At 44.4% G+C, this 18196-nt stretch overlaps 1 protein-coding gene across 4 annotated transcripts in view; it reads left to right on the forward strand.

Moving 5' to 3' along the window:
* The window catches only part of CRAMP1 (cramped chromatin regulator homolog 1), a 40662-nt gene that overhangs the window by 17592 nt on the left and 4874 nt on the right, over positions 1-18196 (forward strand). For all 4 annotated transcript variants that reach the window (XM_064153358.1, XM_064153355.1, XM_064153356.1 and 1 more), the window contains exons 7-20: positions 849-934; positions 1660-1783; positions 2883-2964; positions 4254-5519; positions 6916-7090; positions 10036-10217; positions 10905-10979; positions 12188-12269; positions 13203-13307; positions 14460-14638; positions 15113-15193; positions 16561-16795; positions 17098-17262; positions 17903-18048. In XM_064153358.1, the coding sequence (XP_064009428.1) occupies positions 849-934; positions 1660-1783; positions 2883-2964; positions 4254-5519; positions 6916-7090; positions 10036-10217; positions 10905-10979; positions 12188-12269; positions 13203-13307; positions 14460-14638; positions 15113-15193; positions 16561-16795; positions 17098-17262; positions 17903-18048 (2983 nt within the window). The remainder of the gene's footprint in view (positions 1-848; positions 935-1659; positions 1784-2882; positions 2965-4253; positions 5520-6915; positions 7091-10035; positions 10218-10904; positions 10980-12187; positions 12270-13202; positions 13308-14459; positions 14639-15112; positions 15194-16560; positions 16796-17097; positions 17263-17902; positions 18049-18196) is intronic.

Here is an 18196-nt window from a genome sequence, read left to right on the forward strand (position 1 = left end):
CATATATCCCATTAAACTTCACATCTTGCTCAGTGATGCTATGATTCTATCATCCCCCTCAATTAGTAAGCAGCTCCTAGTTGAGTTCCAAACACATTTCTTTCAAGCATGGTACTCCTTCAGAGTTCAGTGTGCTTGGTAAGGCTTGGCAATTCTCTGCAGGGTGGCTCAAGATGCTGGAGTTCCACATTCCAGTTCACTGCTTGCTCTGCTTGTGCTGCACATCCTCTCTGGCCTTCTGCAATAATTACTTGGTGTGTGGACAAACAAATGGCCCTCTCATGTGCTCATAAATAAACAATATTTAAAGTGTTCCTGGCTGAGCTTATAAGCCAGGTCACAGACAATAAGTAGTGTTGGAAAACTTAATCAACTGTTTCAAGTGATGGCAAAGGCTTGCATTCAATGCTGTGTAGGTCTCTGTACCTGTCTTCAGCGTGTCAGTAACATGCAAGATCAGGCCTTCGTTACAGTTGTAATTGAATGAAAAAGAGATCAAAGTTCAGATATCTGTAAATGCAAGGTGAAGATAAGGGTCATTCTGTCAGCTTTTGTAACTGGTCTGAGTAGTTCAGCGTGCTCACATCAACACTGGCCCACATGAGCTGCTTAAAGAAGTTCTCCTAATCACTAATAAGGGCAGCCACGGAAAAAAGCTCCCTTAAAAATGACAGGGGATTTGAATCACTAAATCCAGTCCTTTGTGGCTGGCTTTTCATTACAACAATGATAGGTTGCTGGATTGTGTGATTAGGATATGCAACAAGAAGCCAAGATGTGTGTACACGTGTGGTGTGTTCACAAGCTGCTGTTAATGTGCCTGTGATTCTTCTGTCCAATCTGCTCAGGGCTACAACTGTTCGGTACAAAGGCAGAAATCTTCGTATCAAAGCTCCAATGTGCAGGGCTTTGAAGAAGCTCTGTGATCCAGATGGTAAGTAAGAGACACTGGAACAAAAGAATTTTAACAGACTGTTAGAAGACTGTGATAGAGCCTGTTCTGGTATGTGCATCACTGGTAGGGGTAACCTACACTGTGTTGGGCATAGACACATCCCTGTTATCTTACTTACCCTGTTTGCTTGTACCAGCCAAATAACTTTGGTGACTTCAAGACTTTGGAGTCTTGAAGTCTGTTGCTAGCTAGACTGAAAGGGAGAACCTACTCCAAGCAAGATTGCTGCTGCTTTTGCAGTTGTGCTTTCACCATATGAAGATTAGTCCCTCATGCCAGTGAATTAGCAGTATTATGTTTTTCAGCACTGAGCACTTCTGACTTTTTTTTCCCTTCTCCTGTTTAGCTGTGTATGAATTTCTCTTGAGTTTCTTTTTATTCCTCTTCCTTTCCCCCTAATAATTAGAATCAATGCAGTTTCAATACTGTACCTGATCATAGTTTCCAACCAACTGATTTTGACCCTGTTTATTCAACTGGAAGCTCCAGTACCACTGCAGTGTTCAAGGGAAAAAACAAACGTACTGGACCGCGAGATAATGGAAGGGAGCAGGCTCCACTGGGGGAGCTATGCTGCTTGGGTTGTCTGCAGGTGACACTGTTGTCTCCAGTGTTTTTGTTTTTTTTCATGTAACTCAGCATACAGTGCTATGACAGAGTTGTCTTGCTTTGACCCTTGCCTTTTGTACTGCATCTCACTTCAGGTGTTAGTGATGAAGAAGACCAGAAGCCAGTACGTCTTCCTCTCAAGGTCCCTGTGGAGCTACAGCCACGAAATAACCACGCGTGGGCTCGAGTTCAGAGTCTTGCCCAGAATCCACGGCTTAGGTAATGAAGGACTATTGTGGTACTCAGAACAGGGAAAGTATGAGCAGCACTCTAGCATCTCATTCTCTTCAGGTTCTCTTTGCCAGCTGGGCAGTCCACATTAGATAATGCAATTTGTACAGACTCTGAAGGCTTTGCCCAAGCAGAATGCACGATTGTTGTGAGTGTGAGATATCAGGCATGAAACTTAGATGAATATTGTTGCTCTTGATATCTTTTGTGTAACTATAGGAGCTTCTAGAAATGGAGATTGATACACTGTGCCACTTGCACTCTGCTCTGACAGCTGGGCCTAAGTGCAACGGAGATAAGCAGCACTAGTTGTAAAAAATATATCTCTAATGCACTACAAGATGGAGGTACAGGAACAGGAAGTAAACCCATGATCAAAGGTGCCTGCACCAAAACTCTGAACATGTCAGCTGCAACACAGAGATGCTAGCAGAAAAGATGATGTTTGTGGCTTTATCTCCTCCTTGTGCAGTGTAGTTGATGCTGTTGCTTCAATGTTATCCGTGGCTGTTCATCCAAGTACTTACATCCAGTCCAAAACCTGGGGCAGAAAACACAAGGCCTCTGTACTGTTGATTGTGTTTTCAGGTGGAGTACTGCAGTACGGTGACCAAAGATCATGCAGAGAGGCTAACGAGGATTTTCAGCATTAGGTTTATTTTGTAGAATGCTTTGGGAGCAAAAAGTAAATGTCTGAGGGTCTCCTCTGTGCCCCTTTTCCTCTTCTGTGCTTCATGTAGTAGCCTTGTGGGGTCACTGCACTTGTGCAGCTTACCTGATTCTTCTCATCCTTTCCTATCTTCTTCCATCAGGAAAAACTGATATCTTTACTCGTGGCAAACAGATTCATCTGGTAACCTTTTAGATCTTTCTCAGTTGTGAATTTTAAAGTTGTGAGATGACATGTTTGTTTTTTAACTTGGCTTCTTTGTTTTTCTTAGAGTTTGGTGTTGATAGGTGAGTTCCCTGTGCTTGTATTGCAGAGTGCAAGTTTCTTCCCTGAATTCTCTTGCTGGCATCAAGGCTGCAAATTGAATTTCTGCTGACCTTTTTCTCTCTTCCCTTGCCTTGTTTCTCCTCTATACAGGATGATTGTGGAGTTACATCGGAAGGTCTCCAGCCTCATTGAGTTCCTGAAGCAGAAATGGGCTCTCCATGAAGTGCGTATGGTATCCTTTCCCTGCTTAGATTGTTCTGGGTGCTGTGTCCTAGGAGCAGTTCTCTTCCCATTTTAAATTCATTTTTGCAACAGATCTGTGATTCTCCCTCATAAATTTGCTAGCCCATGCTTAGGAAAGCTAGAGGTCAGTATCTGTGTCACTAATGGAACTTTTCATGGGAAATCACATTATAGTCATAGAATCAAACAGCTTGGAAGAGACCTCCAAGCTCAGCCAGTCCAACCTAGCACCCAGCCCTATCCAGTCAACTAGACAATGGCACTAAGTGCCTCATCCAGGCTTTTTTTGAACATCTCCAGGGACAGCAACTCTCCCACCTCCCTGGGCAGCCCATTCCAATGGCAAATCACTCTCTCTGTGAAGAACTTTCTCCTAGCATCCAGCCTGTACCTCCCCCAGCACAACTTAAGACTGTGTCCCCTTGTTCTGTTGCTGGTTGCCTGGGGGAAGAGACCGGCCTCCACCTGGCTACATACACATCTTCACCTCAATTCTCCTCTCTTGTAATCTCTTGAAAAGCTGTTAGCAATAAAGGAAGCTCCCTGCCTTTATTCCCTTAAGTGTAGTCTGTCCCATTTAGATGGGTGACCACCAAAGAAGCTCGGATAATGACCAACCATTTTGTTTCCAGGTTCAACAAAGAAATTAAGGACAGGTCTTCCCACTTGCTCCATGCAGCTCAGCAAATGAAGGCTTAAGCTTCTTGTCTCAGTAGCTCTGCTACCTGTTCCCTATCTATACAGTCTGAGCCATACATCTTTAGAGATAGCCCTCCCTCTGACCTTTGATCCAGAAAGCAGAAGGATTTGTGAGTTAACAGCCATTCAGTTCTGATGATCACTGTGCTACCTCCTGTTCTTGGTCCTTTAATTCAGGCTCTTCTTTGAGAACCTGGAAGTAGTAACAGTGCAGCACTTGAAACTTAGGAGGATGTCAAAACTGCTGAGGTGAAGGTTACTGCACAGAAAGGCTCCCCTTTCTGTGACATTGGGTTCTTTTGAGGTATGCTGGTTGGATTTTTTTACGGTTACATTGGTGTGTGAAGCAGAGAGAAGTAATTTTGCCTGGAACATGGTGCTTGTAGCAGATCTTCATCATAGTCTTGATCACCACAAAAGGACTTAATTTCTGATTGTGGAGTCTTCATATCTGTGCTGAATAGAGAACAGGTCCTTGATCATATACTCTCTTTGGGTTTTTTTTACTTGCAAAATAAGCCACCAAGTGCTCTTTGGAAGGAGCAGATGATTGTTGTATCCTTGACACATCTTCTTCAGCGTAAAACACTAGAAGAACGGCAGCTTCAGGACTCCAGAGATCCAGAAACAAGAGGCAGCTTCTTGGAGGAGAAGGCAATGCTCCATCTCTTCCCAGGAGAGAACTGCACACTAACTCCACTGCCTGGGGTAGCCAGAGTGGTTCACTCCAAGGCTTTCTGTACAGTGCATTGGCAGGAAACTGGCAAATGCAAACAAAACACGAAGGACTCTCACTTACTACCCCCTGCACAAATCCTGGGCATACAGAGTGGACAGGGGACGGCAAGGGGACAGCTAAAGTACACACGGGGAACAGAAGGTAAGGGTGTGGGAAGGGCAGAGAGCACAATGGAGTCAAGCAAACCCTCTCAGCCCACAGCTGAAGTTTCTGCAAGCATTGAAGATGGCACCCCAGAGCCTGGCCTGACAGAAGGAACAGCTTCACATCTTGGCATCACTAATTCTCTCCAAAAACTCTCTTCTGGACTTCAGGATCCAGGAGGTAACCATGAAAATCTGAGCTCAGTGGCCTTCTGTGTGGAGGGCAGGGAGGCCCGGGCTAGTGACCAAGCAGCTGTGCTCCCATCGTGCAGCACAGCTTGTGCTTGCAGTAAGATCCCTGATGTGGAGGAGCTCTCTCTGCTAGATCCATTCCCACGGTACATGAAGTCCTGTCAGGACCTGATTGTTCCAGAGAAGTGTTCTTGCGTGGACAAACTGCATGGGAAGGACTCTGCTCCAGCAGCTGGCAATACTTCTCCTGTGGCTTTTCCAACTGGGAGAAATGCAGAGACATCTGACTCCTGTTCACAGCTACTGAGAAGTGGCATGGCTTCACCTGTCAGTGGCCCATCCAGGTGTGAAACTCAGGGTAGCCACAGCCAGAGCCAGCAGCTTGATGCTTGTACCAAGGATATAACTGATGCAGTAATGGAGGATTCTCAAGAGAAGCTGGGCTCCTCGTTTCCACCTCCACCTCAGGGACAATCTAGTACAAAGTCTCTCAAGGATGACCCAAACCGGCTCTCTCAGCAGGTTAGAGAAGAAGGATGGAGTCTCCGAACTTCTGAGAGCCTTACCCTGGCTGAAGTCTACCTCATGATGGGCAAACCGAACAAGTTGCAGCTAGAATATGACTGGTTGGCTGTCTTGGAGCCAGAAACCCAGGATGCTAGGGAGCAAACGTCTGAGTCAAGTGCTGTTCCTGCATGTACCACCTTTCACAAGCAGAAACTTCTAAACTGCCTTTTAAAACTCATCTCTACTGAAGTCAATCCCAAACCAGTAAGTAGCTCTTGTTCATGCTTCAGGTGCTAAACTGTTCTTTAATCTGGGAAATAGTTGCCCAGTTGTGTTTTTGTAGTAAATCAATGACCAGCCTTGTTAAGGTCTTCCTGTCTTGAAAACACACAACCTCTGAAAGCAGCCCAGCTTCCTGGAGGGTGGACTTCTCAGTGTGCTGCGTTTGCTTTCTACAGTACTTTGCAGCTCTTGGTTTGCTGTTAGTCTCAGTGGTATTGCAGTGAGTATTTCATGTGACTACTGAAAAGATGAGTCATGAGGTTAGGTTAGGTGAATGCCTTCTATTTCTCTCTCAAGTTCATACACCTGTTTAATCAAAGTAACATAGTGCTACTGAAAGCTACAGGAGCTGTCTCACATATGTGCCATACTGTGCACTCCAGTAAAACGAAGTACCACAACCCTTTATTTGTCAAATACCACTTCATGCTCACTGTTTCAGGAAAAGAGACTCTTTTCTTGCAGCAATGAACATTGTGGGACTGAGAGGCGTTCAGGAGGCTGGGATGATATTTACTGTCTGGTAGAAAATGCTGCAGACTTTCTGAAAGTTAGGTGTTTTAGATCCTCTGCATCCAAATAATGGCAGGAACCATCACATTTTTGCCAGAGGGCACTTGAAGAGTTGATTCCTTAGGTCCCTGCTGTGTTCTCATGCTAACACATAATGAAGCCAAGATGGCCAGATGCTGTGGCTTTTTCCTTTAGATGAAGATAAGCATCATAAGCCACACCACAGCAAATCCCATTGCAGTCAGGTGTGGGTGGAAATCTTAGGCCTCTGCTTGCACACAGATCCCTCAAAAAGGGAGCATGTTGTAGAAAAGGGTTTAGCAACTTAAGGAAATAACTGGATGGGCATGGAAAATAGTGAAGCACCTTGCCATGTGCCTCCTGTTACTGCTGCATCAGTATGAGATGGGAGAAGTGAGAGCACAGAATTCAATACTATTGGCTCTCTACCTAATGAGACTCAAGAGCTTCCAGTCAGAGGAGCTCTCTGGATCTGGAGTTTATGCAAATCAGTTTTGCACTGAATTAAACCCAACATCTTTTCCATGACTGTGACATCCTTCAGTCTTTGTCTTCTTATTTTTTCTCTTTTTAAATGCTTCTCCTGGGCTGGCCCAGCACACTGCGTGAAGTTGAAGGGTTAGGTTGATTGTGACAGAGCTTAATGATACTCTACCCATGACTGCTGAATGCGCAGGAGGGAATCCCAGCTGCCTACCACCGACATCCAGGGGGCTTGGTTCTAATGCATAAAAAGATTCTGTGTTGTGTCAGATGGGTTTTGTTAAGCTCCTCAGCAGGCTGAGTCTGGCAGTGTCTGTGGTAGCAGTACACAAATTATTTTAACTCTTGGGTGCATTTTCAGATGCCAGAGATGAGCTCTGTTGCCACATCACCTATAAAGCCTGTTCAAGAGGAGCAATCCCTGACTCCTCCAGGAAAGGTGATTGCCATCAGCACCAGGAGCCCAGGCTGTGCACGAAATCAGGCTGCCCTTCGCAACAAGGCTTTTTCTCCTGGTGCTGCCTCCAACTCCTCAGGTGAGTAGTAATAAAAATCCATTTCAAGAGCTCAGACCCCATGATGGCTGCATCCCAGTGGTCTAACACTGGGAAAATGAATATTCCTGCTTTTAGGAACTTCACTGCTGAAGAACATTATTACCATGTGTTAACTTGTGTTAAAACTGTCCCAGATTGAGCTGCAGTTGACAATCCAGGAGAGCTCCCGAGTCACAGGAGACAACTGACATTTGTTAGGAGCTGGCTGATAAAAGGTGTGGAGTGCGGAGAGAGCAAATGGTTGCAGAGCAGGAGAGCAAATACATGGTGTAAAGCTTGGTGATAAAAAAATTGCTATGCATTTTCCGTGCCATTCTGCCATTAAATAATAGGGATGGCGATGAGTTGCCTTTCCTTTTAACAGAGAGTACAGCTGCTGTGGCTGTGAGCCCCAGCATGCAAACCAAGAATGTCAGCTTTAGTTTGCAGTCCAGTTGCACTTTCTGACTTGAGAAAATCCTGTGACAGTATCAGGGTTACTGAGAACAAGTGTGGTTCTTATAGTGCCTTGTTCACAGCCATGCTTGAAGAAGCAATGGATCATAAGTAATTTTTTAAGTGATGCTTTGTGGGTTTAATTTTTAAATGGCATTACAGCAACTTCATCTTTGTGTAAAGCTTCACTGTGCATACTGACAGAGGCAAGGATGTAGTTATCTAGTAAGAAGCCAATGATTGAATAGATCAGTGAAACTTACATTTCAGTGAAATGTACAGCTTTGAAGGACAAACCTTTGTAAATTACGCTGACAAAGAGAATCAAACTTCTTTAGCTCATCACATTCACCTTTGGGAGCTTGTACCTTATGCATCCCCAATACTCTGGTAATCCTTTCTGAAGCATTTGAATAAGGGTAAGGACCATCCACTGAGGATACCATACAGAAACAACCAGAAGGCTAACATTTTGTGATCCCTTAGAAACATGGAGCTGTCCTGTTTACATAGAACTTCATTGGTTAAACCCAATGCTATTATCTACATTAGTCTTTCATTCCTGCAGGTAGGGCTGCCTAGCACTGTGGTTTAACATGTTACAGTGAGGCACACAGGCTTCAGTACAAAGTCAGGAAGTGAGAAATGCAGGTTATGTGTTCCTGCTTTTGTGCAGGAGAGTTGAAAGCGCCAAACTGGCTTCAACTGAGCTGTTTGGCTCGTAGAGAGGAGCAGCAGCAGAGTGTTCAGCACAACAATTCAAGCGGTTAATCAGTTTAGCTTCCCAGCTGTTCTGCCCCAGGTAAGGGCCTCTCCTGAGGCCTCAGATAATGGTACTCCGGTGGGTCAGATACCCAAGCAAGTCTGACAGCTTCACCCTAAGTTGCTGTTTTAGTAGATAAACTGAATTCCTTTTTATCAGCCCTGCTATAGTTGTGGATCTGAAGTAGGGATGTTTGTGGTCTGGATTGCAACCTTCTGCATGCAGTAATTGTCCAGCCTCTTTGTGTGCTCACATGCAGAGCTGTTGACTGACTGGAGCAGATTGGCCATTGGAAAGCATACTGCTAGGTTACTTTTGCTGATGAGCCTTTTAGGGGCATTCCCTCAAACTTTGGTCCTGAGTCCATCTAGGTGCTAAATGCTTTTTTGGGTTTTCTTTAAGTTGATCTATCCACACTAGAGGTAGCAAAAGTGGTGACAAACTAACAGCTCCACAAAAGCCATGCAGGTAGCTGGAGATACAAAAAAGAGGGTGAAAAGAATCACACAAAGAGACTTAGAGAAAATGAAGCAACATCACCTATAGTGCTTGAAATGCCATTATGTAATAAGAGCTGCATCCCCTGATTTCATTTTTTAAATGGTAATAATGTATGTATTACTAACTTCTAACTCCTGCATTTGTTTGGTTTTGGATACCTTGGCACAGTGTAATTTTAACTCATGTTTGGAAAACAGCAGAACCTAGAGCAGCAGGATGGAGGTGGCAACTTTATCTTTTCAGTAGGAGTATGGTAAAACCTTCAGTTTTGTTTGCTGAGTGAAAGAAGTTCAGTGTCCTTCAAAACACTTCTCGAATGCTGTTGCATATCCCTCTCTCTGCATTGGTGTGGCCCAGGCTGGTGTTGGATTGTCTTCCTGCCCAGGGAGGCAGCAGGCATGACTAAATTGTTACCTACTTGACTGCTTTCCTCTCTGTGTGAGTCAGGAGCCTGCTGCCTCCTAGCTGAGATCTCCAGCCCATCAGCAGATGCTTGAGCCCTGTGCCAAGTGTGGGTGCAGTGTGTGTGACAATAGCTGTCGGTGTCGGTTGTGACAAAGCCCAGTGGTACGTGTGCAGTGAGCTCTGCTGGGGTGAGGCAGGTACACTTCTAGGTTATCTCAGAATGACCTGCTAACAGTACTGCTTTTTATCCTAGCTAGGTGCCTGCAGAGTGGGCACAGCACTGTGAATACCAACGACCCATTTTTCAAGTCAGATGTAAATGAAGACATTCTCCTCAGAGTAGATACTGTTATTTTGATGTGCCAAATGTATTTCTAACACAATCCATCTTTTGGAAGGTATTTTGCCAAACTCATTCCTGCTGTTTCATGAAGAAGCATTTTATTGGGGTTGCACTTTGAATCCCTATGGAGAGGGGCATGGGGTGTAATTAAAACATAAACAGTGTAGGACGAGTCTGTGTTTGTATTATCTTCCCCCTCCCAAAGGAATGATGAGCATACGGTTTGTTTAGTGGGAAGGGCCCTCAGCTATTTCAGTGAGAGAAACTGTTTAACAAGGTCTGTGTGAGCCTTAAAGTATCTGCTTAAATTCCAGTTTCTATAGTAGCATAAACCTGCACTTAACTCACTTCTGCCAAGGATTTCAAGGCAAGGAAGTGTTTGAAGTGTCCTTGCAAAGCAGGTAAATGGACATCTCATGATTTGACATCACAAAAAGGTGTTTTCACTTCAGTTAAATTGCTATTTAAATCTTCTAGGTTTGAGAAACCTCCCTAGACCTCTCTTGGTGGCTGGTCCTTCAAATTCTGGAAGCACTGATGCTGATGGTGGACTCTTTGCAGTTCCTACAACTCTGCCACCCAACAGCCGCCATGGGAAACTCTTCCTGCCTAGCAAAGAGGCAGAACTGACCTTCCGGCAGCACCTGGACACGATCAGTGTAAGTGAAGTGACTGGAAGAGAAGTAGCTCATTGTACCCATGCTGTTACAGGGCACTCTGGTTTGTCAGAAAGTATGAGCTTCCCTGGGGAGGTGTGCCTTTAGTGATGTTCAAGCACAGCACTATAGTAGCTGAGGTCAGTCAGAATTTGACTGTATAAATATGTTTTGAAGTGATATTACCTCTTCAGACCTGAATCTGAATGCCATCATGCACCCCTATGGGACTGCTCTGCTATTTGTAATTCAGATACTCATTTTTTACATCCATGGTCTCAGGAACAACTTCATATCAAGCTGCAGTAGTTAAGTAGCAGAGGGGAAGCTTTCTTGCTACTTGCCTCAGAGTGGTTCCAAAGAATGATTATCAGTATAGTGATAGGCACTTGAGTTAGATGTAGATGTAGAATATGCTTGCTTTATGACTATAAAGCTTTCTCCCCAAGTTGTGGGAGAAAGGGGAAAAAAGGCAGAAAAGAAAAAGAATACAAATTATTGCACCTTTACATGTTCCATGTGGGAAATGTTTGTGCTTTAACAGAAAGAATACTCTACTGACTGAACCCCAGAACTCAGTATTTTAGTCAATAGTTACAATTTTCCTGAAAAGTACAGCCTGAGGGGTATGATCAGTTCTGTGTCTGCATGCTTGAAGTGCCTCCTCATGCATTTCCTGTTCTTGACCAGATGCAGTCGGACTTCTTCTTGCCAAAGCCAAGGAAGCTACGGAACAGGCACCTGCGGAAGCCCTTAGTAGTACAGGTCAGAATCCTTTGCACGATGAGAAATGCCTGCTTGGCTTCTGGAATCGGCAGCAGTAAGGCCACAAGGACTTGGCACCTAACTGAAATAAAGTCTGAACTCCTGTGTGCATCCACTAGAAAAGCAAATACGAACATGGAAAGGAACAAGTGTTTTAGTCTGTATTTGTAACCAGCTATGTTCTAGTCCCCCTATATGATGGAGAGTGACAACAGTAGTAGTTGGGGTATCTGGGGAAAAATCAAAAAGAGCTCCTCTGCTGAAAGTAGGTTCTGCTGTTTGGGCCTGCTGCTGCTGATGTGCAAAGCAGTCTGTTCATGTGATAACCCTGATCTGTCAGCACTAGGCCTATTAGTGCTACTGCCACAAGATCTGCTTTTAGATACTTATTCCTGTTTCCTACTCACTGTTGGCTGATAAAGTGGGGTAGGTATAAACCTTTGTAGTGAAACAAAACATTGTTTGAGAGAACAAGGAATTCTGGGAAAAAAATGGGACTTGCAAAGAGATCAATGGAAGAGGTAGCCTGTTGTAATGGTACTGAGGTGGTAGGTGGGCATCGGTCTCCTCTGGGTTGCTCTGACAACCCAACAAAAAGGCACCTGCTCCTGTGAAACCACAGCAAGAAATCTGTGTTCTCCAGACAAGACATGTGCAAGAATACAAGAAATACAGAACAAAATACAAAACCAGAATAATGGAACCTTGTTTGGGAAAAACAAAGCTTTCAGGTGTCAGTTATAACCCATTTGTCTTTTCTGTCCTGTGTGAGAGTAGGAGACGGCAAAATTAGATTTGTACTGTTTTTCACTGCTGAGCTCCTCTACTCTGTGCTGCTTGGTTTAGTTCAGGAGTTTAATTGACATTTGTTTAATTGTAAAGGAAGATCAGTTTGCACACACATAGACAAGATCCTGCCCTTTGGCTTACTTCTGTAACTCTGGGAGATTTGAGGATGACTGCTTGCCTAACTGGAAAGGAATGGAGTTCTAGCTAGCATTTCTTTACATTTTCCTTTATAGTAAGTAAAGAAAACCATGTGATCCCTGTTGCTTCTTAAGATTACACAGACCTTATCAATGTCTGTTGTGTGATAGTCATGTCATGTAAATACTGTGCTTATAAACTTCTGTGCCTTGAAAAGGATCTTTACCCTATGTTCTCTGATTAAATATGTTTTTTGTTCTTCTCTTGTATCTGTCACATAGAGAACACTGCTCCCCAGGCCTTCTGGAAATCCGTCCCAGCATGTCTGTTCCTTTTCTATCTTATCCAACTCCTCCATTACTGGTGAGTCTCACTATCTTCTACCACTGCTGTGCTGCCAGGAGATGTACCAGAAAGTTTAATAACCTTAAAACTGTATAAAGGCCTCATTCCTTAAGAGAGGAAGGTACACTTGGAAAACCACAAGTCATCTACCCATTACTTGAGTCACTTCTTACAGGATGAATTTTCTCTTTGTGTTGAAGTGGAACCTCTTGTATTCCAGTTTGCATCCATTGCCCATTGTCCTATCCCAGGACACCACTGAAACGTGCCTGGCCTCTTCTTGTCCCCCCCACCCTTCAGATAGTCATAAATATCAGTAAGATCTGCTCTCAGCCTTCACTTTTCCAGACTAAACAGCCCCAGGTCTCTCAGCCTTTCCTCATCAGACAGATGTTCCAGTCCCATGAGCGTCCTTGTAGCCTCTCTTGGACACTTGCTAATATATCCCTGTCCCTCTTGAACTGGAGAGCCCAGAACTGAACACAGTACTCCAGATATGGTCTCATCAGGGCAGAGTAGAGGGGCAAGAGATCTTCCCTCAACCTGCTGGCCTCACTCTTCTTAATGCACTCCAGAAGACCATTGTTCTTCTTGGCCACAAGGGCACAGAGCTGTCCATGGATAACTTCTTATCCACCAGGACTCCAGGGCCCTTCTCCATGCAGCTGCTTCCCAGCAGATTCACCCTTAACCTGTACTGGTGCAGAAGATTGTTCCTCCCCAGGTTATCTTCACTGGAAATATGGAAAGCAGCTCCAATAACACAGCAAGTGTGAGGTTTTGTCACACACTGGTTAATTTATGGTACTATTTCAAGTCTGTTTCATCAACTCCATTCCTTTGTATTCCTGGAACTTGCTACTGCTTGGAATTTGTTTGCCTGCACTGAACTGTGTGCTTAAAGGATGTTCAGTTTCATTTGTGTGAGAGCTGTTCAATCCTTCCCCACAGGGAGAGGTTCCTTCCGGCCAATCCAGTCCTCACTGACTAAAGCTGCTGTTTCTCGTCCAATTGTGCCCAAAGTTCTTCCAACACAGGCTACCAACCATCTCTCTAGTAAGTAACATCTTAAACAGCATGAGAGCCATGGTCCATTGTGGTCTGTATGGTGTTCTCTAGGTGGGGCTTGCTGCTGTGCAAGGTGAAGATCAACTGTGCTGGCCGTTCTGTGCTTTGTGCAGAACTGGAGCAGTCAGTGGGGAACATTCTCAGCTGGCTTCCTTCCCTGTGGCTGACCTGCAGGCAAAGCAAAGGGCTTCTAACCCAAGTTGAGCACTTTGTGATGTGCTGTAAGATTGCTTTGAAAAAAAGGTGTTATGACATATTTGAAAGAAACTTAAAGCCAGTATGTCTACTGATCTGGTATTATGAATTCTACACAGAACCAGGTTGGAAAAGACCTCTGAGATCATCAAGTTTAACCTATCACCTAACCCTTCTAATTAACTAAACCGTGGCACTGAGTGCCTCATCCATCCTCCTTTTAAACACCTCCAGGGATGGTGACTCCTCAGTCTCCCTGAGCAGCCCATTCCAAGAGCAAATCACTCTTTCTGTGAGCCCGACCAGTGTACCCCAAGCAAATAACAAAAACATTATTTGCAACAAAACATTATTTACATGTCCCATAATTAGAATGATTAGTGAGGTGAAAACAGTGATTGCTTCAGTTCTGCATAGAGCATTCTCTGGGATGGGAAGATACTCAGATGTTTTAAGTGAATTGCAAAAAGTCTGGGTGAGGGCAATCTGCAACAACTCAGGTTTTTCATATTGAGTCTAAGTGGCTGTTACAGGCAAGATGGTTTTAGAGCTCCTTTAGCAAATCCTAGGAAATGACTAGGAACTGCATAAGCTATGCAACTGCAGAACTTAACAACTTGAAGGACAGAATAAATAAGGGGAAAAAAAGAGGGCAAGGGCAGGGATGGGAGAGAATTGAGATGTTTCTCCAAACTGTTTTTCTGCCTCATAACAACGTGTTATTAGGTATATCAAAACTAAACAGTTTAGCTGAAGGAGGTTTTTTTACTTTGTGAAGAGGAAGAGCTGCTCCAGCTGATCAGGTAATTGCCATTGTCACTTTTTGCATGTGTCCAGTTTAGGCCCTGGGCAGTTTCAAAAAAACACCTTTGAGATGAGTCACAGCAAAGTCATTGCCCAAAGAAAAGCTTTATAATGTGTTTTTTCGCTTCTGTTTCACAAAAGGTGCTATTGACTTGGCAGCTAAAAGTGCTGGTATTATCCCGGGTAGCCCTGTGCCAGTCCTGGATGCAGATGGTTTGTCAGGTGTTTCTCCACTGTCACCGGACAGAGTGACCACGGTGGTAACAGGGCAGGAGGCAACAGCAGCGCATCAGAATGGAGGCTCCATCAGCACTGTAGAGGTCAGAGACTCTTCAGCATGGTTTTTAAAGTGTCCTGTTGTTTTCTTGTGTCAATAAGCTGTAGTATTAGTCACTTTTCAGTGTGCTTTCTCCTGGAGCTTGCTGTTGGACACTTCCATCGTGACACACCTAACCTGTGTTGCACCGTGTGTGTTTTGGGGCTGAGGGATCAAATCATCATAGAGTGGTCTGGGTTGGAAGGGACCTCCAAAGGTCATCTAGTCCAAACCACACCGCAGTCAGCAGGGGCACCTTCCAGTAGACCAGGCTGCCCAGAGCCCTGTTGAGCCTTGTGGTTTGTCTGTGAGATCCAGATACACATCCATCTGTGTCGTTTTCTCGGGAAGCTGATGGGTGGTTTTGAAATGTGTGAAACGTTAGAGGAGCATGGGTGAATGGTGACAGGCACTTGTCTCTTATCTCCCCATCTGGTGTAAGTATTTATCACTCACAGGATTTCCATTCTGCTTCTAGGGCCCGAGCCAGGGGTGTCGGGTTCCATTCATCAGCCTACCAACGCGGCCTGAGCAGGAGGCAGTTCCTGATGGCTTCCAGGTAGAGTATGTTGAAGGAACAGCTCTGTGAACTACTGGTATTACTGGTTAAAACCTCCTTGTTCCCGGGTAGCTGCACAACATTGCTGCTGTTTTGTGGGATTTGAAATCTGTAGCATCTGAAGAAATTCAGGAAAGCTGCTTAAGCTTACATGGGGGCCATTCTTCAGAAAAGCAAAGGGAAGCTGACAGGCTCTGCCCTCTGAAGGGCAGGTTTTGCACGTTTTTTGGTACAACTGAGGAGTTTATAAATGCTCTGCTCTCTGGTACCTGTGTATTTTAGACATCACAAAGGAAAATCTCATCATCTGGCAATGCTGCTGCTCCTGTGTTGCTGAAGGAGCAATCTTAAGGCTAAAAGCATGATTGCAATGCCAGCATCCTCTTCAGTGGACTTTATGCCACTTACTTTGTCCTGTAAGTGGCATAAAGTCACTGTAGTAGCACCTAAGCTGTAAGAGCATTGTTGTCCAGTTCCAAACTTCCTTTTTCCAGGAGGACCCAGGACCTCATGTTAGGTCCTGAAGCCTCAGAGTGCAGGTTTCTCTTCAGTGGAAGCACTTCCCACTCTTCCTGCATTCGAAAAAGGTCAAATGAAAATGACTGGAGATCATAATGGAGAGGAAGGTTTGATTTATAGCAGAGCTGTTACATTAGCCTGCTGGGCATTTATTTGTGGCAGTTGGTCTATAGGTTCTTGCTTTCAGCATAGTCTGGGATACACTATATCAGAAAAAAAAATGCAGTTCTGTGATGAGTTACTCGTAAGGAGGCTCCTTAGAAAGATCAGATGTGGTTATAAGAAGTGGCTGTGAAGAGCAGTAAATCAGCAGCTAAACAGACTTCAGTCTTTCTTCAAGCAGTTACAGGGGTTTTGCCAATACAAAAGCAAATTAATACTTCTGGGGAACTATGCTGTAGGTTCATCAAAAGCATGTTACTGCATTCCTTTGTTCGTTTCTGTTTGTAGGCTACACTGAGTGTTCACAGTATCACAGTATCATCAGGGTTGGAAGAGACTTCACAGATCATCAAGTCCAACCCTTTACCACAGAGCTCAAGGCTAGACCATGGCACCAAGTGCCACGTCCAATTACAGCCTCTTTTTTTTCAGATGATTTGGCAGGATATAGGCTGAAGCATACTCATTTATGCTTAAAGGTGTTCTTAATGAAAACAATACTGATTTATTAAATAATGCTAAAATGTGAGGAATATTATCTGCTGGATTATTGGTCCTCTGTTTTAATTGTTTCTTCTCCTAAAAGTCTGATGTAATCTGACGTTTAGGATCTAAGCTTTTGCTTTCTAGACAGATTTCCAAGTACATCATACATTTCTTAGCACCTGTCTCTGTTTCTTGTGCAGGGCACATCGGTCCTTTCTCTGTCAGAGCTGTCCAAGACTCCACTCCAGAATGGTCTTTCCACCCCTCCACTTCCCTCATCGGAGGCTTCCAGCACCCGTCTCTCTCCTCCCAATGTTTCTGCTCTCTTGGATATTTCTCTGCCTGGCCCACCTGAAGATGTGCTTTCTCAAGGAGAGCCTGCCACTCAAATCAGTGATTCCATCATTGAAATAGCCATCAGCTCTGGTCAATACAGTAAGTCTGACCCTACCTAACACCTTCCTGTTGCCTTAAAAACAATCCCTGTCATCTCACATTCAGCCAAAGCTCATGCAGGAGGCACTTCTTGGTTGGTTTGTTTGGGTTTTTTTAATGTCTATTGGAAACAAAATGTGTCCAGACCTTTTAATTTATTTATTTTCTACCATATAAAGGTGGAGGCTGTGGTGTTGGTGTGGATTTTGTGTGGTTTTGAGCTTCTCCAGTCATAAATTGGAGCAATGTCTTGTAACTTTACCCTGTTGACTGAATCATTGATTCCCGATGTTGGCTTGCAGGTGAAGGTGTTTCCCTCTCTCCTGCAAAGCTGAATGGCAGTGACAGCTCCAAAAGTCTTCCGTCCCCATCCAGTAGTCCTCAACAGAACTGGATTGCCTCTCCCAGCCATGATCCCCAGTGGTACCCAAATGACTCCACAGACTCGTCTCTCAGCAGCTTGTTTTGTAAGTGTCAGTATGCAGAGATATGCAGTAAAAAAGCTCTTTCCTTCAACAACACCAACACAGTGTTTATTAGAAATGAATCCTTTGGAAAATCATAAAGCCAGTAGGATATTTATGGAATTCTTCCCTTCTTTCTTTCCTTTCAGTGGTGTTGCCTTGAGCATTTTCTTTTTTCTGGTTTTGTTTTGTCTTTACAAGTCTGTTCCTGAAAAGATCTTGATGCTAGATTTGGGCCCACACCTTGGGACAAATAATTCCATGGCAGTTCTTTGTAGTCTGTTTGGAGCCTGACTCATCAGTCAGGTTGACTCATTTTGGCTGCTTTGCCAAAGTGAAGATGCCTGTGGCTCAGCTGTTGCAAAAACAGGCTTTGTTCTGTGCTTGGTGGGCATGATCTCAAGGACTTGAGATCACTGCATTGGTTTGGGGCTCATTTGCTTTTTTTTTAATATTGAATAGGGCAAATGCAGTCAGTCTCTGTGCTCTCAGCAGATTGCTGATGGTGATCATGCTGACAATACATTTTTAAGAGACAGAGGAGACAGTTATGTTTTCCATTTTATGTGTCCTTGTCCTCCCTTTTGTCCTCCCAGTCGCCAGCATTCAGTTAGCAACTTACTGCTGTGCCCGTTCTTTACAGCAAGTTTCATCTCCCCTGAGAAGGGACGAAAAATGTTGCCAACTCCTGTTGGGACTGCCAGTGGCACCTCCTTACTGGGACCCAGCCTTCTGGATGGAAACTCACGGGACTCTTTTGTGTCACGGTCCCTGGCAGACGTAGCAGAGGTACGTCATCAAACTGCACCCAGGTGCCTAGTCTGCTCTGGTGTTACTGTGGGCTGACCTCATACCTTACTCAGCTGTGTCAGGTAGAGATGCTTTGACATCTGCACTTGAGCTTGGTAAAATAGGGTTGCAGTCTAAATAGAAATGT

The sequence above is a fragment of the Pogoniulus pusillus genome, chromosome 13 (assembly GCF_015220805.1).
Source record: "Pogoniulus pusillus isolate bPogPus1 chromosome 13, bPogPus1.pri, whole genome shotgun sequence".
In the NCBI taxonomy this organism is placed as follows: domain Eukaryota; kingdom Metazoa; phylum Chordata; class Aves; order Piciformes; family Lybiidae; genus Pogoniulus; species Pogoniulus pusillus.